This window comes from Hoplias malabaricus, chromosome 2 (genome assembly GCF_029633855.1).
Source record: "Hoplias malabaricus isolate fHopMal1 chromosome 2, fHopMal1.hap1, whole genome shotgun sequence".
NCBI classification, from domain to species: domain Eukaryota; kingdom Metazoa; phylum Chordata; class Actinopteri; order Characiformes; family Erythrinidae; genus Hoplias; species Hoplias malabaricus.
This window is the reverse complement of record NC_089801.1, coordinates 63,471,940-63,499,458: the sequence shown is the minus strand read 5'-3', so window position 1 is coordinate 63,499,458 and position 27,519 is coordinate 63,471,940. Positions and strand designations below refer to the sequence as shown.

Sequence of the window (27,519 nt, the reverse complement as noted above, 5' to 3'; positions counted from 1 at the left end):
ACTGCAAGGACCCCACTCGACCCTTCTGCATGTTCTACAGTAGTGATCACATTTGTTTTGATCCGACTCACAGAACAGGAGGTTGTAATATTATACTAATAATATGGCAGCATTACATATGGCTGGAGGTTCAAACCTTCCTTGGATCGGTGGCTGATGGAAAAACTTCACCAAGAGCCAGATGCTGCAACAAGGAAAACTACTCATCTGTGAGAAGAGCTGTGGTTAGTGGAAAAAAAACAAAAACAACACATGAATACACTAACGTTACCGCCACCGTTGTGGTTTTCAAAGCCCACAGTTCCCGTTAGAGACGGGAATTTAAGACATTGGCTTACGTCCAGTTTGCCCAGAGCCTGCACAGCTATATCCATGCTAGAAGTGTGATTTGTGACCGGTGGCTAAAAGAGCATTTTTAATATGACAGGCCACTTTCAGTTCCCATGCAGTTTGAAGAACAGACATTGGGCAGACATCTGGTCCACAGCTACAAGCTTTCTGGGAAACTACAGAGAACAAACACATGCTGGAGTGTGGAAAGTCATGGAGTCATGGAGCTACATGTTATTTTTATAATTTTTTTTTTTATTATTATTTCAACTTGACATTTCAGTAACAAAATAAACTGATATTTCTATAAAAGAGTAAAAACAGTTTAAAATAAAGCATAATTTATTCTGATGAGGAATATCTGTAATATATTACATCCCTGTCTTAAACCACACCATCCTGTGCTGTCATATATATAAAATAAATATATATGCACATGTAAATAAATAGTGAGCTGCACTTATTTGTCAACAGCAGTAACAGCTAACTGCAGTTTTCAGACTGTTTAAAACAAACAAACAAACAAAAAAAAACACCTAAGCAACTAAAAAAGCCACCCCACTCCCACCCCACCCAGCATGTTTTCATGTAACAGAACAGTTTACTTTAACTCTCAGAATCACAACATACTGCCCTCGCCGAATCCCCCAGTGGGAGTTTCACATGGGGTTAATCACATAGTCTCACACTTAGGGGGGAAAAACATGACCACACTCTTCACATCATGTTACACATGTTCACTTGTGATCTTGTGGTTTTTAAGCACCTCACATGAGATCTCCACAGTTGGAACAAAACCTTGTGTCTCCTTGTTGGTTGTTTCTATTCTTTAAAGCAACCCTAGGTATTATTTGACCTTAAAATTACAACTAAAAAAGTACAGGGTACAGTTGCTACTCAGGGCTCAACACTGCAGAAACTGGACTATGTAATGGATTTTGTAGGAGGACAGGTAAATGCCCCCACCCCTTTGATTTCAGAACACTGCTGTAAAGTTAATTATATTCTGCAACTGTAGGGGGAGCCCAGGAGAAAAATACCAAATCTTACCTAGTGCTCCTTTAAAATATGTAAAATGAGATGACAACAGAAATGCTTCAAAATCACTTTGAAATAAGGCTGTGTTCTTTTAATCATCCTTACAGGGCTAACAACGTTTTCCTTTCTGGTGTAAATTTACCAATAAGAGATACAAGTTGTTTTTACTCCCCCAGACAGTGAGGATAGTGTCGCTGTCCAAAGAAAAATATGTATCTCCATGTTTGTGGATGTTTAGTTTACTACGTCATTTGAACAAAGCTGCAGTCCTTCACACGGTGTGAAAATGTCATGAAGGGACCAATGGAAATGCTCCAAAATTACTGAAGACATTGAAGATTTAGCAGGATTCTTTCTTCTTCTCCTCTAAAGTTACTACTTCAGAGATACATATGTTTCATTGGAGAGTAACAATGTGCAGCTTTTCTGTGAGAGTGGTGCAGGTAATGCAAAACACCTCACTGAACGAGCTTTTAACTTGCTCACACACACACTCGCGTTTAACAACCGCTCCACAAGAGCATGCAACGCAGTGCTTCATTTCACAGATACTGTAAGATACTGTAACATTTTTTAAACTACTTCAGAGTGACTGGGACATGTACCTAATTTACAGAACTGAAAATATTCCACATGGAAACGCTGCTGGAACGGTAACATGCTCAGAACCATAAAAACCCTGCAGTGAACAAGGCCCGTTCCTTAGCTACATCAGCCTTGCCGCTACGGCAAACCTAGGCCCCGCCCACAGACATCTGTTTATTTTTAAAAAACTGAAGCTTTTGGTCTGCTTTTTGGCCTCCCGTCCACACGAAAACGGCTTTTTTGAGTCACAGAAAAGGTTTTTTAAAACGCCCTCCAAGTTGGAGACTTTTGAAAACACTGTCGTGTGGACGAAGGTAATCTGAGGTTTTCGGAAAAGCTGACACAAAGAGACACAGTGTGTCTCCAAATACCTCCTCACTCCCTTTATAGTGAAGTACATACGTCATTAAACTACAAAGTACATGCAGCTAGCTCTAGATTTCAGACTCCAACATGTAAATAAATATTAATTATTCTGTATTACAAATATTTAATGCACTGTTAAGATCTAGATTCAGTAGTTTTATGACTGGGGTAGTGCACTACATAGGGAGTGTAGAGTGATTTGGGATTAACCCCTCTGTGTTTTTCTCATACATCGTGTTGTTTTGAAGCCTCTTTTTAAGAGGTACGACGGCCCCCTACTGGACCGGCATAGATAATGCAGCTGTTTTCCTATTCGTCTAGACGGGGATATTTTCAAAAACGCAGAGAGGAAAATCATTGTGGACGGGGCCTTGGAGAAGTGCTGGGTGGGTGATTACATTTGAATTTAAGGATTTAAAAGTCTACATTCAGTAGCTGAGTTCTTGCGGCTCTCCTTCATGATCCGACCAGCACCTCCATGATGTGGTCCAGCTCGTTCAGGTCCGTCTTGAACGGCTGGTTGGTCAGGCTCCTCAGGAGGTCATCCGTCACCATGGAAACCACCTTTGAGGACGAGGATGAGCCCTGGGCTAGGCCCGGGTTTGGGCCGCAGGGGTTCAGTTCACACAAGAAATTGTCAATGTCTGAGAACAGAAAGTCGTCCAGGGACAGTTCGGGGAGACTGATTGAGCCGGAGGAGTCAAAAACTCCGGAACTAAGTGCAGTCTCCTTGTCTAACGCTTCAGAAGCTGGGACGCCGAGTATGTGGGTTTGGGTGGGAGAGCCCTGAGGGTTCGTCTGAGGGGTGAATGAAGCTGTAGTTACAGATGAACAGGTGGAATTGTCTGATGTTAACAGACTGGGACACAAGTCCTCGATCTCTGCCAAAGCTGTGGAGAAACCGTCCTTTGCTGATGGTCCCTCAGCAGACGAGGACGAAGGGGCGGGTACGGACGAGTGCAAAGAAAACAACAGCTCCCCATCCTGCTCCAGAGCCCAGGCTGGGGTCAAACTGCCCTCGGCGTCAGCCCCAATCCCCCTCTGTGTTTGGGCGGAGACGAGCGGCCCCTGCTGGATGAGCCTCAGTGTGTTGGTGATGAGCACCCTCCTCACCAGGGCCGTCTGCACCTGAGTGCAGAGCTTCTGCAGAGACAGGTGCAGCACCGTTTCCCTCTGGAGGGAATACTGAGCGTCCGACAGTGCTGCCACTTTGGGCTGCTTCTCAACTTCGTCATCCTCGTCCTCCACCTGGAGCTTTCTCTTCAGACCTAGCGGACACGACATGGGGCAGATATCTGACGGAGAGAGACAGAAGAGTAAGGTGAGAACAAGAAGTGTTTTAGAGTTTGTCTGTTGTACAATTTCTTTTGGTGCATGTGTACACAGAAAAAGTAAAAGTGAAATTAAATATAAAATAAGTACTAAAGTATTAATAGTACACAAACTAATGAGCAGCAATCAAAGAGTGTGCAGGTGAGGAGAAGTACAGAGTCACTTATTATAAACAGGTACCACTTTAAAATAAGAGTACACTTCTAAAGTTTATAAATCGTCACTGTCCAATAGAAACATGTATCTCCCTGTTTGTGGTTGTTTAGTTAACTACATCATTTGAACACAGCCACTGTCGTTCACAATGTGTGAAAACTCCATGATGAACGAACCAGTAGAAACACTCTAAACGTGTTACAATGACTTCCACTGAAAATTTAGAAGGTATTTCCCTTCTCCTGTAAAGTGTCTATTTTGGAGATACATGTTTTTCACTGGACAGCAAAGAACAGGTTGAAACAGAAACAGGTTAGTACATGGTCATTAATTGGATTGTAAACACCTTAAATGTCATTAATAATCGTTATTAACACATAGATAGAAAATTTGACAGTGACCACATTTTTTGGCTAAACTTGTTCAGAGAACTTAGTGAGAACTTCGAGGTAAAGATCTGAGATCTGATAACATTGTACACGGCTGTGGGTTCATTATTTGGCAAACTACAGGATCTCTGTTACACTTTGAATCTGTGTTATACATTATTATTAATTATTTGAATGTGTTTACAACCTAATTAATAGCCATTAATAACCAGACTGTAAATTATTTATAAACCTTTATGAGTACAGTCTTATTCTAAAGTGGTACCAAAAAAGTGTGCGTCTGTATAAAGTAACTTTGCAGCAGGTTAAAATGAAGATATACACATGTTAATGTAGTGATTTTATAGTGGAAAATATTAAATGGGATGCTCTAGAGCAGATGTTCATAAGATTAAGTGTGTATATATCCCCACCAAACCCACCCCAGCACTGGGCTGTGGACCATGGAGCAGTGTTCCCTGGAGTAACAGAGCACCATCCCGTACCTTTAGGATGAGTTGGAATGGTGATCCAGAGCTAATCACCCAACATCAGAACCTGACCTCACTAATGCTCTTGTGCCCATCAAATCCTCACAGCAATGTTCCAGCATCTAGAACTGAGCCTGTGACTGCAGCAATGAGGGAACCCAGTCCTTGTAAGTCTTCCGATTCTCAGAAGAACCGCTGGACGAGCAGCTCTCCAGACTCCTGGCTGTGGTCCTCACACAATGTAGACCTTCAGAACTCCTGAACCACACCACTGCTCCCTGACCGGGACCACGTACCCACTCCACATAGAGGTGCAGTGCTGTCTCTACTGACAACACACTGTCACTGTCTCTGTCTCTCTCTGTTTCCTGTAATTTCCTCAGTTCACATAAAGCAGCTCTTCCAGGAAGTCAGGCGCTTTCTGCACAGTTGTCAGCACCGTTCAGAATGAAACCCGTGTCTACACAATTCAGATGGAGTGACACACCATCACAGGACCCACAGATTACACAAACACAACACAACAGCACCACAACAACTGTCTGATCCTCTGTCTACTACAAAGGATTCAGTGCCAACTCGAAACGATTCTTTATTCATTTAGACTTTATTCCATAGCTACTAGACATCATTCAGAAACTGCTATAAGTATCACATGATTCAGTACATACTACAAATCATTCCGGATCCATAATAAATAAAATAAATTTCTACTGAGCAACTACTGATTTTTGTCCTACGATAAATAGTTCAGTATCTACTCTAACTGTTTTGGTGTCTACTGTAAATGTAAATGGTGTAAGTGATTCAGTAACTACTACATATGATTCTGTATCTACCATAAATGATTCTTATATAAATTAATTTCTACTACAACTTTTTCAGTAGATGTGATAACGATTCAGTTGCTATATTTGATTTAATATTTATTATAAATTGTTCAGTAACTACTGATTTGTTCTATTATAAAGGATACAGTATCTAATATAAATGATTGAAACTGTTTCTATATCTATTGTAAATGATTCAGTCTCCATAAATATGATTCATTATTAGGAATATATACTCATAGTTCATTACTATACTATATAGTATATACTATATATTGATAGTTCTACTACAAATGATTCAGTATCCCTAACAAACAACTAAGTAACTACTATAACTGATTCAGTAGCTACAATGAATGATTAAGGTACAACTATAAATGATTCAATATTTATTATCATTTGTTCAGTAACTACTGATTATTTTCTACTATGAACGATTCAGCGTTGTGATTCAGTATTTATAATAATTCCTTGAGTAACTCCTGATGATTCTCTGCTACTAACTACTCTTAACTGTTTTGGTATACGATTCAGAAATGATTACAAATGATTCAGTATAATTCAGAATTAATCACACAATGTCAGAACCTGACCTCACTAATGTTTATTTAGTATTAGTATCTCTCTCTCTCTCTCTCTCTCTCTCTCTCTCTCTCTCTCCATCAAATCCTCAGAGCAATGTTCCAGTATCTACTGCTATCTTAGCAACAAGTAGTACCAAAAATACTCAACAGTATTGAGTATGTATTAAATTACAGATAATTAAAGCCTCTGGAGATATTTCCAGTTCTTTAAGATATTTACATATTTTGATAAAGGTATGTAGTTGTTTCTATGACAATGTATTTTCAAGCACCATACTCACATCCCTATTTCAAACGTTTTTCCTAAAACAAAGTTCATTACGGCTAAACGCTAAGCTTAGCTTCTGGAGACGGATGCCCTCAGGATGTTAAAGTGAAACAACACTATGGTTTACAGGAAAATGAAAGTCTGGATGTTGCTAAACTCTCCCAACAGACACTGCGCAGTTAGCGTGCCCCTGAATTTGTAAACACATTAAACTGGTTTCCAATATGCAAACTGGAAAGCAGCAGATGGTGGTAAAATATCTTCTGAATTTTATAAAAACTGTTTTTGATTACAATTATGAATGTTACCTTCAAAGCAGCTTAAGAACAACATACAGGTACTTTAACAGTTCTCTATTTGTTTTGCTGAACATTAGAACACAACTCAGGCGGTGAAAGATGACATCCAGCAAGAAAGCACACTGAGATATAACCATGATATTCATTAGCAGACTCAGAAGACCTTAAATGCACCACAATATTAAGTAATGTACATGCGATGTCACTTAACGGACACCAAACATCTACAATGCACCTTCACTAACACTGCTCCCTACAGCAGTGCGCGGTAAAGTGATGAAGGTTGGACGCAATCAAAAGGGCAGGACCCGGAGAGTGTAGTGGTGAGAAGTGTGGTATATGGGACCTTTCAAACCCAATGGCACTGTGCTGCGGTTTTAAGCGCTGCCAGCAGGTGGCGCTGGGAATAATGAGCTCACAGGAATACAGAAGCGACTCGGCTCCTGTTTAAAGAAAGAAAGAAATCTTTCACGTCTACAATTCAGTCTCCTTAAATGGGGCAGCATTTCCCCTCCTCTCCGGTCTGTCTGTAACTCTGTCCACTTCTTCTTGGCACACTCCCACTCTCTCTAAACTTTTCGCCTCTTTTCTGTTTCTCTTTCTCCCTTTTTCTAGGTCTCTCTAAGTTTCTTTTTTCTATTTGTTTTTTTCTTCTTCTCTCACAGAAACAAAATCCACATCTCTTTCTGTATATCTATCTACATCTCCCACTGTATGTCCTGCGTTATTTAATGTGGATTCCAGTGTCATGTACAGTCTCTACTCAGGACTTTCCTCCAGAGCAGAGACTCGGACTCACCTCAGGAGGTCTCTTTAAACCGGTCATCGGAGTGACTCTCTTCCCTCTAAATGATGGAGTGATCGGACTCTGTCTCCTCCGTTTCTCCGTCTCTTTCTCCTCTCTCTCTCTCTCTCTCTCAATCCCTCTCACACTCTCTCCGTGTGTGTGTGTGTGAAGTCTCGTACACATTTGCTCGCTCAGTTCCTTCAGTCCGTGGGTGTGACGTCACATCGGAGACATTACTCACGACTCATGACTCACACAAACACTCAGCTACTCACACACTAACAGATACACCCACACTCTCAGAACTGTCTCACAGCCTCCAGACCTGTCTGTCTCTCTCTCTCTCTCTCTCAAGATTCAATGTAGCTTTATTGGAGAAAAATACTGCCAAAGCATTAAATAAAACAAAATACATAATAATAACAATAATAATATAAATACTAATTAATAATTCATTTGCAATAGTAACCAGTAAAGATAATTAATAATTCAAACTCGCTCTGTCTCTCTCCATCACTTTCTGTCTTCTGTCACTGTCTCACTCCCTTCTTTATCCCTCCCTCTAACTACATTACTACTCTCTTTACTTGTGTTTACTGTCTACTCTTCCTTATACTCTCTCTCTCTCTGTCTTTGGGTGGATCAGTGTGATGCTCTGACAGAAGACAGAAGCCACAAATACTCAACAACTATTCCGTCTATTTCAGGAATGACGTCCCCACAGCGGCGGTGTTTCTGTTCAGGATCATTAAGAGCTTTAATGCTTCAGTGCCTGGATTTACAGTATGTGCACACACACACAAGACAAAACATTAAATCGACTGGGTTCTACTGTCTTCCATTCTCTCAGCTCCGCTCACCATGCAGGAGAACAGTTCTACAATTACAGACTGTAGTCCATCGGTTGCTCTGCATACTTTTTGAAAAGCCTCATTCTCATCTGTTCTTCAAAGGTCAGGACCTCCTTTTGGTGATTTTGGTAGTGGATCATTCTCAGCGCTGCAGTGACACTGACGTGGTGGTGGTCTGTTTGTTATTCTTGTGCTGGTACGAGTGGATCGGACACAACAGTAGCTGCTGGAGTTTTTAAACCCCTCAGTGTCACATCCACTTCCATACAGAGTTCATAGTAGAGCAGAATAAACAGTTTCACCTTAAGGAGAGCTCTGTGTGTAGCATGTTCAGGCCAAAAACATTTTTCACACAGTGACACACTCTCCTACATTCAGCCTGGTCATCTGTCCTACAGCATTTCCCTCTGTCTCTCACTCTCACCCACTTTATGTCTCTCTCCTCCACTCTAGGCATGACATCATATGCTCCAGATGGCAGAATGAACAGAGAATGAAAAAAAGAAGGAGTGAGAACATCCCCCAGAGTGACTAATCTCAGCAGAATTCCTAAACAGAGCCTGTGTTTACTGTTTGTTTATGTGTTTACTCAGTTTTCTGAGACTTTGTTTATATTGGAGTATACTGTAGCTCCTCCTCAGTAATGACCCCACCGTTAGCCTGACTCCCCTAATCACAGGCCGGTGAACTGCTGCTGACACAATGCCACTACATACCTCAACACGCTTGGAGGAGAACACTATCTCTCCAGATCTACTATGCAAGCCAACAGATGCCTGCACTGGCTACCACAGCGCTTGTCATGAGGGAAGAGGGAGGGGCATCCTGCCCTCCCTGCGTCCACACTTCCTTGCACTAAGAGAACAGTTTAGCACTGCGGGTCTGAATGGAGCCGGAAAGAATAACCCCAGATTGAGTCAAGGAAACAGACACTAAAGAAGAGCATTTATAAATCAAAGAACGAATCTGTTGGAGTTGAAATAAGCAGAAAACACAACCAACTTCTAGGACTGAACAGTGGAGGCGTGGCAAACAGTCCAGCCAATCAGAATGGAGCTGGACTTCAGGTAAAGGTGAGTGTTCAGTAAATGGAGGGTGATCTCCGAGTTTTGCACAGCCCCGTCTCTGTATAAATAAGACGTGGTTGTGTTTGATATGATGCCTGTCTATATTTTTTATACTAATTAGTTTATTTTTTATAGGTTTGTTTGGTTGCCATGGTTACGGACACCATGACCCGGAATCTGCCTACTTGAGCAGGTCTGACCTGTTTAACACCTGCATTACTTACACACAGACACACACCCACACCAACACCTACAGACAACCTTATATCTGTGAATTGCGGGGAGGCCATAAACCTGAATCTAACCCAAAACGAGTCTTCACCTTCAAATGCAATGATTTACAAGGTGGGGAGCATCTGGTGGTCCCCACAAAGAAGACAAGTCCCCACAATGTGAGTGTGTAAACAGGTTTTGGTCCCCGCAGTGTGATATATTCCTGGTACACACACAGCGCTACTACAGATGATCAAATAGGCACATGTCTGTGCATATGTAGCAGAGCTGAGTACCATCTTCAAATGTTTGTAGACACCTTTACAGCCATGCAAGGTTTACAAGGGAGCCCCCACTTTCTTGTAAAAAATTGTTTCCTCCCAGGGTCCAAAAACACACGTTGGTAGGTGGATTAGTGACTCAAAAGTGTCCGTAGGTGAGAGTGAATGTGTGAGTGTGTGTCACCCTGTGAAGGATTGGCGCCCCCTCCAGGGTGTTTTCCTGCCTTGCGCCCAGTGATTCGGGGTAGGCTCCGGACCCACCGCGACCCTGAACTGGATAAGGGTTACAGACAATGAATGAATGACTGAATGAAAAAAGCTTAAATTGGTAACGACCCTTTACATCAAGTGAAGTTTTTTAAAAATGTAAAAGGTTACATACTCACACTTCTCTTTAACATCCTGGTTCCTCGTGGAACCAAAAGTGTTTTTCTATGGCATTGCTCAAAGAACCTTTTTAGCAGCTTTATTTTTAAGAGTGTACCACTGTGGTGAGTTGTGTGGTGTTAGTGATCCATAACCAATCGCCCAACACCAATTCTGTCCTCAGTGATGTTGATGTAAGCAAATGCCACCAAATCTTCACAGAAATATTTAATATTTAGTATAAATCCTCCCCTGAAGAGTATAATTTTTCACTGCAGTGAAGGGATGCAGACTGCTCATTCATACCCTTGATTTCAGAAGAACGCTGAATGAGCAGGTGTCTACAGATTCGTGTGTGGATTAAACACTGAGGTCACACTGCAGTGGTCTTCATCTGCTCTGTTTGCAATCTCCAGCTGCAGCAGAGATCACATTTGTTTTTATCCAACTCAATGATGGCAGCTCGTAAAATTACACCGTAATCTTTATCTTTTGAAGAGGTTCAAACGCTCCTTGGATCGGTGGTTGATGAAAGAATCCAGCGAGAGCTGGACGCTGCAACAAGGAAGAAACAAACTCTACTGATCTGTCTGAGCTGATGACCCAAACTACGTTCAGACCCAAACAACAACAACACGCCAATATACCATGAGTAAACAACGCTTAATGTTACTACCACCGTTGTTGTGATTCCTAAAGCCTGTTATTACTGTTAGAGACAGGGTTTTGCGATGGCATTGCCTACATTTCGGGGAGGAACTGTGCTAGTGGAAGAGCTACCAGGACCAAACAGAGAGTAGGTTTGTACAGAGTGGAGTAGAGTAGGTACCATGCAGTGAAAAAGCAACATTAGTGTGTGTTGTGCTGGTAAGAGTGGATCAAACACAGCTGTACTGCTGGAGTTTTTAAACCTCTCAGTGTTACTGCTAGACTGGGAACCAGAAATATATATAATCTGTGTATCTTCTCTAAACTTCATGTGTCTAAGGAAATCCTGCCCTTGACTGTGGCTCTCTCTGATTTTTTGACTCTCTTTTGTTCACACCCCCATCCCCCATCATCTCCATATCTCTCACTCCATCCCTCCACCTCTCCCTCGCTCTTCACTTTTGCCCCCCAGTTGGAGCAGACCCCACTCTCCAGACTCCCCTCAAACAGCTGTCGTCGATGACCCCTGTCCTTTTGTTACTCAGCGACCGAGAACAAATGGAGCCACGCGTTTGTAAGTGTGCAGACACGCAGCCGCACTGCGGCATTGTTGTTGACCCTGACCTTCTTGAGGCCTCACACCCAGCACCTGTCTCTTTGTGGGAATGTTAGCATGCTAACCCTAGAGAAGGGAGGGAGTAGGACACTAATGTTTACATTTAAAATCACGTTACAGCACTGGGCGCCTGCAGTGTTAGGAGTCTTGCCCAAGGACTCATACTGGTGCCGTGTGGTGTGGTTACCCAGGTGGGGAACTGAACTGAACCGAGCGAGGAGCAGAAGCTCTGGTTTTTAGTCATTTTCGCTCAGTGCTCTTATTTCTCAGTGCGTTGTGGTTTTGCTGTGTTTAAACTTGTCTTTGCGCTCTCACATAAACACAGGTCCATTGCTGTGATTGGACAGACTCAGATGAGGGGGCAGGGCAATTCTAAAATCTCTGCATTTTATTTCAGAAGTGGAGCAGAATCAGAACTGCTGGGTGGTCTTGTTTCACAGTGCATGGGTTGGTGGGCTCCAGATAAACTTATTACTGTCCACAAGCACTGAACATATGACTCTTTCCGAATATTTCCTCTTTAATTCTCTGAAGGATTTGGGGATGTAGTCTGTGTTTATAATCAATGCGATAATAGTGACCCCTAGTGGTCATTCATGCAAATTGCCCCAATGCAGATCTCATGGCACAATGAACGTCTCTGTTCAACAGGAAACCAGGGAGGATGGGAATTACTTATTTAACTATCCAATACCATCCACAACTTTATTATCGATATTCATCAAAATTCAACAAACAAATTGTAGCTTTGCTTTGTTATTAATTTGAATCACTTTTTTTCCTTTGTCAGGCAACTCCCCCACAGCTTTGACCAGCTCCTCCTGGGGTATCCTGAGCTGTTCCCAGATGAGTTGGGACGTATAATAGCTCCCGCTGTCTATGGGTCTACCTCGAGGCCTCCTCCTAATTGTTGGCAAGCCCAGGCCCAGTCCGCCATGAGATGAAGGCAAGATGGCGGACATTCTACACTACCATGGACTAACATGCTGTCTTGCGTTCGTCTCAGATGTCGGTGGTATCGGCGAGATGAAACAGAGCACCTCATGATGATAAGGACAACCCATAAACCTTCACTTTGGTTCCTGAAAAAGTTCCTCTGTGGTCCTCCAACTGCACGTTAACCACATGACCACCGTCCAGTTAAATCCATTTTTATTAAACTTTTCCAGTATATAAGCAGAACGTTGCCCAATACAAGGAAAAAGAGAAAATAAAAAACAGAAGTGAGTTTATTTCAGTTTAGCAACTGCACCTCAGTTCATCCTACCAGAAACAGCCCCTGCCCCCGCCACCTCCTCCAGACCAGGGGGAGATCCTCAACTCAAGATTTGCCAGGTAGCCTGGGACCTAAGAGCCAGAGTGAATCCTCCAGGAGGAACATCCTGCTCCTCTCCTTGTATTCGTTAAATCTTTGTGTTTAAAAGGGGACATTTTGTTAAGTATTCTCTTGTTCAGTACAATAATATGGAAATCTGGAGCCCACCAACCCATCAAGTCTACTGTGAGCTACCTTAATCTGAAAACATGGAATAAAACAGGAGGTTCTGATTCTGCTCTGCATCTGATGTCAAGTGCAGACTATAGAATTGCCCCGCCCCCTTGTCTGTGTTTGTCCAATCACAGCGCTGGATTTGTGTTTACGTGAGGATAAAAGTAACAAAACGAGACCACAGACAAGGATTACCTGAAACAAAACACTGAAAACAACAGCCTCTGTGTGCATCGCTTAATGCTGCTGCGCACTCGGGGTTGAGCTGTATGTAGCTCCTTATCATTTAAAGGAACTGGAGCTTGGGTTTGATCCTTGTGTTATTTTGACCAAAACAGATTTTTATATTAAGACCACAGAAATGTGTCCACTTTTAGAAAAGTGGGAGAAGTCACAGTTATCTGGCTAAACTGAGAAATCTTTCCTTTATTCTTTTATTTATACATCACTCTTGTGATAAACAATCACCTGCATCCTGTTTCTCTGCTTCAGGGAAAGCATGCCAAACTGTCAGAAGAAAATAAACCAAGGGATGCCTTCATTAAAGTTGTACATTAAAGGCACACTAAGGAAGACTATAGCGTACCTTTAAAGGTTTATTGACTAATACAAACTCCAAACTCTGGGAAAAGGATGAATGAAACATGAATGAAGTACAGTATGTAAGGCAGGTCTGTGAAGAAACAGCCGTGTGCTCGCATAATTAACTCACCAGAAAAAAGGCTGATGTATCTTAAAGGACTAGTTGGGAGTTCTGAGGCATGTTTACAGAGCAATGGCTCCAATGGAGAGAGGCTTAACTCAAAGGAAGCATTTCCAACTCAAATTTGAGGTCCCTCCAACATCACTTTTTTTTTTAGGGCATGGTGATCTTTAACCTGGTCTCCATCTGCTCTAATCTATTAGAAAGCAGCAATTAGTTCAGAAATGTTGACCCCCCCCCACCCCCACCCAGCACAGGGGCATATACAGACCTTATTGATTATGGAAACTGACCATAAACTACAGATGAAACAGCTTGATTTTACATAAATCAGTTTACCACATCTGGTGCAGTGATGTGTGAAAATGTGGACAACTAAACACTGTCAACAGAATTGGGTTCAAGATGATACCCCAGCCCTCACTGAATAGTCCCTACCTCTTAGACTTAAAGGAGGTCTCCAAGTTTTCAACCTGATCTGAATGGGCTTCGTTGGTCTAAGACCAACGTCTGGTCTGTGAGAGTCAGTCATCTCAATGCACATCTCTGAACTGTGGAAAAACAGAAGAATTTAACTCAAAATTAGAACAAAAGGAGTCACTAGGCATTTGCTGGGTTCTGTAAAGGTGCGTCTATCCAAATATCTTACAGAAGAAACATTTAGCAAAGCACAAATCTGAAAATGAAGCTGTAAATGTGTATACAGCTTGGAGTGTAAGGGTTTTTTTTTTTGAAGCAGATGGAGATTAGGTTAATTTCACTCTGACTAACTGAGAAATCACACCTCCCTAGAATTGCACTTGAATCCATTGTTTAGCAAACTAACCCTGACCCATTTAAAATGGCTTAAGATAATGAGACGACATTTATTAGGTCTGGTTTGAAACTGTTTATAGGATATTAGATAGGTTTTCTACACTTAGGAACCATCTGCAATGCTTCCTAATTATTACCAATATTAAGGTCCACAACAAAAATATTTTGCCCTGATAACTTATCCATCTTAAAGGGTCTTAAGCTTAATCTCTGACTGACATGTTATATTTTGGGGAGTTAGGAAATGGTACAATTTGGACAAGGCAGAATGTGAAGGCCTTCTTTATATATTCAACAGCCCCACCCCCAAAACAAACAAACCCAAACTTTTGAATTAAGACTTCACAGCAGGAAAAAAAAAAAGAGAGAGAGAGAGAGAGAGAGAGAGAGAGAGAGAGACAGACAGTCATAGCAACAGAAACACTTCATTATGACATCACAGAACCCCGCCCTTATGACCTCACAGTACCCGGACTTTATAACTTCATCCCCTTCTCCTTCACACTGCCCTAAATGCAAAGGTGTAGCAGTCATAAAAGATCAGACAAATATTCATGTCCTTTTTGTCACCACTTTGTAAGCTTTTCCTCCATTCATTTCAAAATGGTGACGTAAGTTGAGATGTTTAGAAAGTTTCTCTCTATCGAGAGGAAGCTCTGACCTATTTACACGGGTGCCGTACAGGTCACGTCTTACTGAATCTGAAGCTCAAATCTTGAAAAGGTGTTTTCAGTCGGGCCATGCAGCTTTGTGCATGCACAATAACAATATCAGGCAATGTTTGAATTATACGCCTTTAACCCTCACTCTAATTCTCTCCAACAGGTAATCACACACACACACACACACACACACACTCCTCTTTCCCCTTCCTTTTGCTCCTGCTCAGGCAGATGGTAGTAAGTAGGATCATTAATTTTGGGGCTGTTTTCCTTGGTTTGGGTGTGGGTGTAAGGCCTCAGCAGCACCCCCCGCTGGAGGCCTTGACCGGGGTGCTCTGGATTTTGACGTTGGATTTCTCTGCGCCGCCAGGATTGGTCCCCGTCCCCATCCTCTTTTTAATCTCTGCCGCCATGGTCATGAAGGCCTGCTCCACGTTAGTGGCGTTTTTGGCGCTGGCCTCCAGGAAAGGAATTCCAAGAGAGTCCGCAAACTCCTGACAGAGAGAGACAGGATTAGTACAGAGATATGCTAACCTTCAATAAAAACAACTCTAGTCTTTTTGTTGATCCCCATGTTCTTTGCAGAATTTTGCCCCAATTATTAGTCATTTCTAATTCTCCGCCTGATTTTACTGTGCCAGTTTAATGTATCAAGGAGAATGCAAACTGCCAAGATCTGTCACATCAGTAGACAGACGCCTGTGTTTCTAACACTGTGAATAAAGATTGGGGTTGGGGGACACTTTTTTTTTTTTTTACTGCAGAGTACCTACTCTACTCTGTTTAGTCATTGGTCCCTGGTTGGATTCTCAGTTTGTGCTGGACGTCTGTATTGCGTGGAGTAGCGTGACGACACTCTCTGGACAATCAGCGCTCTGCAAGGTTAACACGTCACGGTTTAGTCCCTGCTTGGCTCGCTCTGAACCACGAGAGAACAATGGCTAAAAAAGGAACCCGGTTCCAGGACCACGACCAAATTTACCTAATGGAGAAGCACAACACAGAGTAGATGACCTAAAAGTCCAGCTGAGGCATCAAGTGGTACCAACCTGCCACCTCCTGATTAAAAAGCCACTGCTTAGACTGCTGAATCACTCAAGATTCATCAATCAGGAAACATCTGAAAGAGTATTCATTTGTATTCAAAGGCTCTGAGTTTCCCAATAATTACCTGAAATCTGTGAAGTTGCACATGAATAACAGCTTCATTAATTAATCTGTAAGCATACTGTGTTTATATATCTAACCTTTGCTGTTGTGTAGTCCACCACTTTCTTGGTGGTCAGGTCACACTTGTTCCCCACCAGAAGTTTGTTGACATTCTCGCTGGCGTAGCGGTCAATCTCCTGCAGCCACTGCTTCACATTGTTAAAGGTCTCCTGCAGGAAATCAAGGACACAGTGTCATTGATGCGAAAAAGTGAATAGCACCCCCCTGTTGAGTCTGCAATCGGATGATAGAAGCACTCAGAACACCATTTTAGTACAGGATTTCACATAGGTCTTGGCTGACTGTCTCTAAACACACATGTAAAACTGGGTGAGTGTGTAAGTGACTGGATGAGTGTGTGAAACTGTCCACAGGTGCGAGTGTGTGAGTGACAGGGTGAGTGTGTGAAACTGTCCACAGGTGCGAGTGTGTGAGTGACAGGGTGAGTGTGTGAAACTGTCCACAGGTGTGTGTGTGTGTGTGTGTGTGATGTCCCCTCCAGGGTGAGCTCCTGACTTACGCCTAGTGATTACGGGTGGACTCCAGACCCATGATTCAATGAATGAATGAATGATGTCCATCAAAGCTGTTTGTCAGGTGACTTACTTTGAGTGTGTTTTTTTTACTTTGAGAGATGCTGCTCCAGGGCAAATCCTGTGCTGCTTCAGTAGAAATTCACAAGACTGAAACTACAACCTACCCTGGTAAGGACAGGGATGGGTCCAGAGACCACAGCTGTTAACTTTAGCAATTAAATTTAATGTAACCAACAGAGTGGTGCAGTCATAGTAACAGAGCATTTATCCCACCTGGTCTGTGACATCATAAACGACGATAATTCCATGGGCACCTCTGTAGTAGCTGGATGTGATGGTGCGAAATCTCTCCTGACCCGCAGTGTCCCACTGAGAAAACACAAAACAAATGTGCTGAGACTCTAACACTATTCTTTTAACAAGGCTTAGTCTAGAGGACCAAACATTTCTGTGAGGATCTGATGGTATTCAGCCACATTAAAAGAGACCATGAACTTATGTAGGACAATTAACTCTGGTTCACAAATCCAGCTCATCCCAAAGTCACTGAATCATAATCATAGTCAGAAACCTTCTCTGACAGTTTCAATTGTGCAATTGTAAGTTACTCATCAGAAAGTCAGTAACGGTTAGGTGTGTCCATGTATTCGTGTAGTTATAGGGACAGAGAAGATGACTTGCCGTTGGTTAAATAAATAGTAGAAAACAAAAGGCTGGGTCACAGAAATATTCTACAAACATAAAGAAGAGACCATGATAAATATTACCTCAACAACGTTCAACACATTTCTGTTTGAGGCTCCAGTAAAACACAGAGCTGCACCGCGGTGGGTGGAGGACCTACAGTGCTGAAGCAGCCGAGTGTGTCCCAATTCAGCTCTCAACTCTCCGACCCTTTGAACATGCATTTTAAGTCCCAAAAAAAGACTTGTCCAAGGAAAAAAGGCCCGAATTTAGTTCACAAACCGGAACGTGAAATATGGCTGAACTAGCAACAGACCATGTAGTGGTGCCACCTTAAGTTCTCTCTGTGAAATACGGCTGAATTAACAGTTATAACTCGCGCATGCGCGTTTCAACATTAGGTGTCAGTAAGTTACTCAGTCGGTAAGGGCATATGTCTCTTCTAGGTCGGCCTGGCAGGCGGTCCGGCAAAAAACATTATGCAGCGAGTAGTCGTCTTTTTCCCTGTTGTTTGTAGCTTCTGAATATGCGCCAGTCCAGTGGTAATTATATGAAAAAGTCTTACAATAGGGGATAAAATCATAAAAATATAACAAATAAATGAAAACAATCCTGTACATGTCCATGAAAAAGCACCCAGTTATTTGAGTCCCTGTGATTTTTCAGTAATAAAAAGATCACAAATGTATCTTATAATATAACCATGGTTGGTGTTGTATTTGACTTTGTTGATGGCTTATCCTGAGTTGCTGTGCCTCTCAGCATTTTAGCAGCTGAATTTTCAAAGTACTGTTTTGGAGAATCCAAAAAAAAAAAAAAAAAAAAAGGAATAAAACCACTTGGCTTTATTGCTGAAAATTTCATCACACCCCACACCTACATCACCTTCCCACTTCCATGAACACTTACGATCTGTAGCTTGATAGTTTTTCCATCCAGCTCTATTGTTCTGATTTTGAAGTCGACGCCGATTGTGCTGATGTAGCTTTCGGTGTATGTGTCGTCCTGGGCAAAGAGGTAATGAAAAATTAGAAATTGTGTGTGTGTGTGTGTGTGTGTGAGAGAGAGAGAGAGAGAGTTCATAAATTTGAAAAAGTCACTCACGGCAAAACGGAGGAGAAGGCAAGACTTCCCAACCCCAGAGTCTCCGATCAGCAACAGTTTGAACAGGTAGTCACTGAAAAAGATAAAATAAACATCACAAACACAAGAACTATCTACTAAAGGAATTATTTTAGTTGTACATCAAACTGTGTGAAATACACAACATAAGATAATTACTGGATGTACATAACATTTGTGTACTGGGTGTATGTAATTTGCACAAATATCCATCTAAAACCAGCTACCAGCTAAAGCTGGCCTTATGCTGGATTTTTCAGCAAGGAGTTTTAGCAGGAAAGTCTCTCAGAATCTGTTTTTGTTCTAAACTAGCCAGCTAATAACAAAGTACAACTTTAAACCAGTCTTTAGCATATTTAAACTAAATATTCTGATCACCTTGGATCAAGGTAAGTTAGCTGGCAAGCTAACGCTAGACGGCTTGCTAACAGCAGCACCTCTGAAAACCTCAACCTAGCAACCAGTGAAATAAAGCTAATTTTAACATAAATTAAAGTGGTTTAACTCTTTAGCAGTTTAAATGCTGGCATTTCACTGATGCATGAAGCTATTTATACAATAAATTTATGTCCAACACAACCTTTTGATTCTGCTTACTATTTTGAGATTATCCTCTCAGAATATTAGAGCTGAAAATAAAGTAATTCAGTTCAGTAAAATAATCTATTTGAAGAGCTCCGTTTTAAGAAACCACTACAAAGGAACAAGTTCAATCACAGGGTCATAAACAAACAAACAAACAAACAAACAAACAAACAAAAAAAGTGAATATTTTAGATACATGAGGTATGAAATCTACTATTCATTCAATCATTATCTGTAAGCGCTTATCCAGTTCAGGGTCGCGGTGGGTCCAGAGCCTACCTGGAATCATTGGGCGCAAGGCGGGAATACACCCTGGAGGGGGCGCCAGTGATTCACAGGGCAACAGAAACACACACACACACACACACACACACACTCACACCTACGGACACTTTTGAGTCGCCAATCCACCTACCAACGTGTGTTTTTTGGACTGTGGGAGGAAACTGGAGCACCCGGAGGAAACCCACGCGGACACCTGGAGAACACACCAACTTCTATCTACTATTCACTAATATTTCATTTATTATTTACAAATGTAATATTAACAGTTTTATGGGTGCTCTATACTTTTTTTAATTATTTACATATTATATATTTAATTTTGTGGTTCTTATTATTGAAACCAAGGAGTGTGTCAACCATCTAGTGTTGCATTAGTATAATTTCATTGTAGTGCAGTTTCTGCAGTGCTGAGCCTGCAGCTACAGAGGCTCTGTTCTCCCTATTACAGCTCAGTGGAGCATCACAATGATTCTGAAGCTATTACTTTATGGCAAAAAGACCTAGTGTCGCTTTAAGGAAAACTAATTGAAACCCGCATTTACAGCAGACTTGAAACCTAGCAACCCACCACATCTGTGGTCACCTCGGTAACCGCTCTTTGCCCTCCAGAGTCAGGAGGACTTAAGAATTGAAAGCAAAAGTAAAGCCTGGTGCAGTGTGGTCTAGTGGGGGGAGAACATTGGGTTTAGAGCTCATCCTGTTCACACAGTTTAACCTAATGTACCATGCTGGTTTGGTCTGGTCTGGGCATAAGCACCATATATAGCCCAGTAGGTCTCCTCTGTTTTTGGGCTTTGTGTTGTTTCTTCCTGCGCTAACACATTGACTTCAGATCAAAATACATGTGGTCCTTTGGGGAAAAAAAAATATAAATCGTCATGGCATGGACAGATCAGGGCACACTTTCCTCAGACTGAGAGTTAATGTAATAAAGCACAGACTTAAACATTTATTAACCTGTCTCAAAGTTATAAACCTTTCTGTTAGGAAAAAGGCAGCACAGGTAAAAACAAAAACACCAATGAGAGTTGCACCGCCAGCTTTGGGGTCACCACCAAACAGGATTTCTCATTTAGCCAGATAACCTAATCCCAGAGGTGAGACCTGTTGAATAAGAATGTCCCTCGGCTCTTTTTGCTCTTGGACAGACTTGACTTTGGACTTGGGTTGCTCCGTTCTACCTTAAACTGCTCAGAACTGCAGCCCATTTTAAGGTGGAATGGGAAATGACCAGCTGTCACTCACTATTCGGGGTTCATGGTGGATGACGTCACTGCCCCCGCCGCCGCTGCTGCAGACCGGTTCGCCTTTTGCCTGAACCCGAGGGTATCGGTCCGGTTCGGCGCAGGGTTTAAAGCTGAGCCCGGGTCTGAGTCCCACTCCTCTCCGCTGTCTCAGCGCGGGGGGAAAAAATATGGCCCCGTGATAGTGAAGAATCCTACAGCAGACAGACCGCAGTCAGGCTTTTAACACGGGTTTCAACATAAGAGTCCTTAAAAAAATGAAATGAAATTAAATATACTTCAGTTTAAAAGAGAACTCTCATCCGCACAAATCAGTGAATTTCTATGAACAGAGCTACACAGAGGGGCTTTGAATGTAGATAGATACATTTCTTTTGTCCAATTAAAATTTTTTCACTGCTGTTCATGTGAACCAAAAGTCATGATGTCTAACGCTAATGCTTTTATATCATTTACTTTCCAAAATCTCTCGCAAATTTATTCTGGACCATGTCCCCCATGTTCACTGGCCCATTTTCCACACGGTGGAGCAGTGGTGTGGCCAGACGTTGACCTTTATAGGTGGGCTTTGGCAAAACTGTGCATGATTTTTCCATAAATAAGGCACAACTGCAAACATTCTGAAAGGGGCCCTATAGCTGTGAGGTGTGGGGGGTGTGGAGAGATTAATATTGTCAAATTTTGTTTCATTGCAGAGTCACGCATTTGGTATCAGAAGCCCCATTCTGGACATTCCTGAATATATGAACACATATATATGACAACCACGAAAGACAGTATGTCAGTGCTGATGAACTCCCACATGGGGAATTAGCTATGGCTCACTGTGGGAGATCCTAGGACACTGAGGGCAGGCCCTGGACTGATGGCACTTGGATTACTTTTCCCTTTTTAACACAATTAGCTTGTTACCAGAAGTCAGTTTCTTGTGCCACTTCCAGCTTACATCCAGTTTGCCATGGCCAGCTTGGTTATATCTCTGCCAGAAGTAGGCCAGACCTGTTTAGTGACGTGTGGTCAAATGAGTCTTCTGTGATTGCTGTGACAGTGCTGGACCACATGTGGCCCTAATGTGGTTTTATAGGGCCCTCATGAGGTAAGCAGGAGCCATGCGACCAAGTGCTATCGCTCCATGCTACAAGTGGGCCAATCTAAATGGAGAATTTGGACCAGACTAGTGCCAGAGTCATTTTGATATCTGTGGAGTTATTCTATTGGAATCTATGGAAAGTGTAAATGATTTATTTATCTTTTACCCAACATCATTTATCTCTGTGCCTTGAATTGCTTTTTTTTATTAAACATAACCAAGAAAAGCCCCAAATAAATACAATTCCACAATTTTCATTCAAAACTATCATTAGCTCTTAAACATATTTTATTCTTAACTATTTAATTAAATAGCCTTTCATGAATAAGGTTTTATATAGATTAAAGTCCTCAGACGTCTCGTTCCATTCACTGCCACTGTGAACTGTTCTAGTTTCTTTGGAACGGGGGGATTTTATTCATTTTCCACTCTCTTCCAGTTCTCCATCTCCAGCATCTACTCACAGAAACACAGAGGAAGTGCCTGAAGAGGAAACAGAACCGTTTCACACTTCACGGCTTTTGGGCTCAAACTCTTAATTTGAAGGTCGTCGCATGACATCATGCTAACGGTTGTTTATTTTATTTATTTATTTATTTTTTATTTATTTTTAAATTTTGTTTTATAGCCATTCAGAAGTTGAACCTTTACAAAGAGAAAATTAATTACACATTAATCACATTAACAAACGTTCTAATAGACTGTGCATTATGGGAAGAATAAATAAATATTTACATACATAAAATAAACAACAGCTGAAAGGCCAGGGCACGTATTCGCTGCTTTACATTTAAAGTCACAAAAGACTTAAAACAAAGTCTAAATATTTACTGTCTGTTTAGCTTTTTTTCGGAGAAAGCAAAACCTTTATCTACTGTTTAGCTTTACATTAAAATACAGTTAATTCTGGTTTAACGTTGTTATATTTACACCACTAAGTATGAAATATGGCCAAAAAGAATGATTATGATATAACAGTCTTTAACTTTCGTTGTCCTATCATTTACCAGGCAAATATTATAACCAGAATCAATATAATCAGTAAAATATCTGAATACATATTTCCAGAAATTTCGGGTGTATGTACAAGCCCAAAACAGGTGGAGAATTGTTTCTGGGTGTAAATGAATAAATGTATGAATGAATGAACGAATAATGCTTTCAGCATGCAAAATAAAAGTCAAGACAAAGAGAAGTCCGCCCTCACTTTTAGATGCTCTCCACTAGAGGGAGTCCGAACACAGCAGAATTATTTTTCAGCACGGCGGAGATCTCTCTCTCTCTCTCTCTCTCTCTCTCTCTCTCTCTCTCTCTCTCTCTCTCTCTCTCGCTCTCTCTCTCTCTCTCTGTGTGTGTGTGGGTGTGTATAGCAGGAATATATATCAGGCAAAGGAGACATATCTCCATTGTAGGGACTTGAGTCAATAGTACTTATGGAAAATTTAAAGGTAAATCTCAACATAAATCTATTCATTCATTCATTATCTGTAGCTGCTTATCCAGTTCAGGCTCGCGGTGGGTCCAGAGCCTACCTGGAATCATTGGGCACAAGGCGGGAATACACCCTGGAGGGGGCACCAGTCCTTCACAGGACAACACAGACACACACATTCACTCACACCTACAGACACTTTTGAGTCGCCAATCCACCTACCAACGTGTGTTTTTGGACTGTGGGAGCACCCAGAGGAAACCCACACGGACACAGGGAGAACACACCAACTCCTCACAGACAGTCACCTGGAGCGGGAATCGAACCCACAACCTCCAGGAGCTGTGTGACTGCGACACTACCTGCTGCACCACCGTGCCACCCTAACATAAATCTAAATCTAGGTAATATTTCCACAATTCACAGATACAAGATTGTATGTGCATTTAATTAGCTACAGGTTACACATTGCGGAAAACCAAAATTTATTTACACACCCACACTGTGGTGATGTCTCTTCCCCACATCATAAATCATAAAAGTGTTGAGTGAAAAACCTTCTGTAAGGCTGGAGTTATTGAGGGGTTAGTAGGTAGGGTGCTGGTAGTAGTGCCGTGTGTTTGGGTCTTTGTAGGGGCTTCCCCCTCATTCCATTAAGATATGATCAAATTATCTCTGTCCTGCAATGTTTACAATGTCTGAGATTTGATAACGATCCCAGTCCCTAAGCATCGCCTGAAGCTGTATTATTTTCACCATCCTCCACAAGTGCAAATAAATGTTAATTATTATATAAACATCTCTCTTTTTTATTGATAATAATTACTGATACAAATGGAGGGACCCTGCAGCCCTCAGAGGGAGCCCCAGTGTGTGTGTGTGGACAGTGGGGACCAGCCCAAATGGTAAAGTGTGTGGGGTGTCAGTGTTGGAGAGAGGACTGCTGTGTTTCTGACACACCCAGGGATGTTTATTTAACTTAACGGTGGAGATGGTTGTCTCTCAGAGAGGGCACTGTATACCGTCCCCCGAGGTCGGCCTTGCAGAACAGCCAAATGGCTCCCAGCATGCCTTGCACGCACCCCCTGTATTTTGTCGTAATAAGCGTAGTTTGTCTTGGTGCATTTGTAACTGTGTTGATTGGTGATCGAGCACTCTCTACTGTCCCCTGCTGGAGAGGCTTTTCTGAAACTTTGTTGCTGGTTCATCACAGAGCCTGTTCAACAGCGTGAGCTATGTTTGCCTTACCTTCTTCGACCATAAACACCACAGTAATCATATACTGGACATATTTTGCACTATCCCTGATCCCAAAACACTACTTTAGAGCGGTTAAATCATTAAAAACAAGTGTAGGTGAAGAGAATAAAATTTTAAAAAATGTCACTGATGACAATAAAATCATATGTTTGTTAAAATTAATTAAGAATACAGAAGAGACTTTTCAGTGTGAATGGGAAGATTCCCAGATATCGTGTAGATGTGGACCTCCTGCTGCAGAGATGTGGCACGGCTGACCTTCTGTCAGAGCTGGAGGACCATGTGATCTGACAGTGGCTCTTATATTAACAACACTCATTCGCCACGCGCCACCAAACAGTTCCTGCCCATTTCTGGAAGAGACCTGGCAGTGCCGGCCTTGGCAAAGCCAGACGTGGCCCAAGCAGTGACCTCTGAGAACACGTGGCCCTGACCTGTGCTGGTGTGGCCTTCGGAACATGAGCGAGAGAGGGGGAGAGGGGGAGAGGGAGAGAGAGAGAGAGAGGGCTGTGACTCCTTGTGGTGAGAGGATCAGACTCATTCTCCTCTCTTGGTGACTTTTTTATTTCCAAGAAAATACAGAATAAAGCAGACACTGTTGTTGTGCGGAGTGTGATACCCGGGGCGTATAAACACACACAGTGAAAGGCTTTGTGGAAGAGGCCTTTGTGGCGGGGCCCGAGGCGTCAGGATCCTAAACACAACAGGAAAAGTGTCTGAGAGATTTGACTGTTCCTGTTTTTGTGTCTTTTTTGTGTTTCTCTGTGTGATTTGTGTGTGTTTTGTGCATGTTTTTTTTTGCTGCTCATTATGCAGAGATCTGGACTACGCTGATTACTTGGGAAGTGCACTTAGGAAATGAGAGCACAGATCAAAACAGAGCTGCAAATAGGAATCTGAGGAAACTCTTCACGGAAACAAACCCACTGTTTGAATCCACTGGACGTCTACAGCACGCTCTGCGTTACACGTATTGCACTCTCTATCAGCCACAACATTACAACCTCCACCTGGTTTCTACACTCGCTGTCCTTTTGAATCATCTCCAGGAGCACTGTGTATTCCACATGTTGCTCTGCATACTTTTTAGCCCTGTTCTTCAATGCTCAGGGCCCCCACAGAGCAGGTGTGATTTGGTGGTGGGTCTCAGTGTTGCAGTGACACTGACGTCAAGGTGGTGGCGTGTTAGTGTGTGTTGTGCTGGCATGAGTGGATCAGACATATCAGTGGTTACTTGAGTTTTTAAAGCCCTAAGTATCACTGCTGGACCAGTGGATCAGACACAGCAATATCAAACTACTGTGTTTTCTATTAAATTCTATTTTAATAAGCTACATTAGATGTTAGGGCGGCACGGTGGCGCAGCAGGTTCATGTCACAGTCACACAGCTCCAGGGTCTTGGAGGTTGTGGGTTCGATTCCCGCTCCGGGTGACTGTCTATGAGGAGTTTGATGTGTTCTCCCCGTGTCCGCGTGGGTTTCCTCCAGGTGCTCCGGTTTCCTCCCACAGTCCCAAAACACACATTGGTAGGTGGATTGGCGACAGCGCCTCACTTTACTGCCGCCATTGTTGTTGTTTTCAAAGCCAGCGATTCCTGTTAGAGACGGGGGATTTGTGACATCATAGGCTCCATTTTGCAGGGGGAGCCCTGTCAGTAAAAAAAGCGCCAAGCTTTAAGCGAGCTGAGCCGTGTCGAGCTGGAGCCATTCGGTGGAAAAGCACCATAAGTTCTACCCTCAAATAATTTATTTACTGCAGAAAATGTTAATAAAACACAGTTCTAGAAAAAGCTAATTCCAAGCCAAAACATTCAGTTTTATTATTCTCATTTATTATTTTAGTTGATATTATTTCAGTCCACAGGCTTTGGCTTTCACTGTAAATATAAAACTTTAAAAATACTACCTTAAATTTACAAACATGGAAAAACAGGCATAAAAACACATGAATATACAATAAACAAATAAACAAACTTAAATATAAAACAACAAAGTAACAAACTGAAAAATACATGTATACATAAACATACACCGCACAATAGCCATAAAAATGTAAGTGTAAGAAAAATACAATTCTAAAATATTTAGAATTATATTTAAAAAAATAAAACCGTAAAAATCCATCAGAATTTTTTATGATTGTTTTCTGTGTTTTTAGTGTCTGTCTTTGTTAGTTTTGCTGTTGTTGTATTTTTTGTAATTCATGGTTGTATTTTTAAAGCTGAACTCATTAACTCTAAATCACAGTGAAAGCAGTGGGCGGAGTGATGGATGTAAATTATTAAACTGAATTCATCGGGTTTGAGTTTGTTGTATAAACACGTTCTGCAGTGACTGAACTACTTGAGGAAGAAGTTGCACGCATAAAGCTGCCGCCCCCCTCCTGTACAGCCCTGTGACGTCTGGCCGGGAGCACAGTGACCTTAGGGTCATGTGCCACTGCTCCGGACGGGTCCATTTCCCCCGGAGTAAACCCCACTGAGGAACCAAGAGGAGAAACTAAGCAAGCCGTGTCTGTAAAACTAGTTTCATACTCTCACGCTGTTTGCCCAGTAAACACCCACAAACCAACAGATCAACAAACAGGACAACAAACAGATCAACAAACAGATGATGACGTGCACCCTCATGAGGAGAGATGCAGGTTGCTGTGGATTCTGCACGTACACAACGCACTTATCACGGGAACTTCATCAGCTACCACTCAGCACAGAGACGCCACTCAGACACGAACCCCCCCATCTCTGTCTCTCTCTACCCTCTAACACCCCACTCTCTCTTTCTGTCTCTCTCTACCCCCCCCCCCACTCTCTCTCTCTCTCTACCCTCTCTCTCTCTCTCTCTCTCTCTCTCTCTGTCTCTCTCTCTCTCTCTCTACCCCCCTCTCTCTCTACCCTCTACACCCCCTTTCTGTCTCTCTCTACCC

General features: G+C 42.2%; 2 protein-coding genes and 1 long non-coding RNA gene across 3 annotated transcripts; 1 reads left to right on the top strand and 2 right to left on the bottom strand.

The window, feature by feature from the left end:
* Positions 1 to 301: 301 nt before the first annotated feature.
* On the bottom strand, positions 302 to 7,775 carry sertad2a (SERTA domain containing 2a). Its single transcript, XM_066660728.1, has 2 exons — positions 7,447 to 7,775; positions 302 to 3,614 (listed from the first exon to the last, which is right to left on the bottom strand). Exon 2 carries the CDS (start codon positions 3,601 to 3,603, stop codon positions 2,776 to 2,778), a length of 828 nt encoding a protein of 275 aa, XP_066516825.1. The 5' UTR covers positions 3,604 to 3,614; positions 7,447 to 7,775; the 3' UTR covers positions 302 to 2,775.
* Positions 3,524 to 12,872, top strand: LOC136686768 (uncharacterized). Its single transcript, XR_010800379.1, has 6 exons — positions 3,524 to 3,640; positions 4,775 to 4,977; positions 8,142 to 9,358; positions 9,488 to 9,545; positions 11,333 to 11,434; positions 12,267 to 12,872. It is a non-coding gene; the product is annotated as an uncharacterized lncRNA (long non-coding RNA).
* rab1aa (RAB1A, member RAS oncogene family a) lies at positions 12,872 to 20,999 on the bottom strand. Its single transcript, XM_066660729.1, has 6 exons — positions 20,813 to 20,999; positions 18,680 to 18,752; positions 18,485 to 18,580; positions 17,165 to 17,260; positions 16,394 to 16,525; positions 12,872 to 15,640 (listed from the first exon to the last, which is right to left on the bottom strand). The coding sequence occupies exons 1-6, from the start codon at positions 20,824 to 20,826 to the stop codon at positions 15,443 to 15,445; spliced, it is 609 nt and encodes a 202-aa protein (XP_066516826.1). The 5' UTR covers positions 20,827 to 20,999; the 3' UTR covers positions 12,872 to 15,442.
* Between the last annotated feature and the right edge of the window lie 6,520 nt (positions 21,000 to 27,519).

Coding starts and splice junctions, on each gene's coding strand:
- sertad2a (XM_066660728.1), bottom strand. CDS start 3,603: ATGTCGTGTCCGCTAGGTCTGAAGAGAAAGCTCCAGGTGGAGGACGAG.
- rab1aa (XM_066660729.1), bottom strand. Junction 17,261..18,484: donor AAACTATCAAGCTACAGATC/GTAAGTGTTCAT, acceptor GTGTTTTCTCAG/TGGGACACTGCGGGTCAGGA. Junction 15,641..16,393: donor TGGACTACACAACAGCAAAG/GTTAGATATATA, acceptor TCTCTCTGTCAG/GAGTTTGCGGACTCTCTTGG.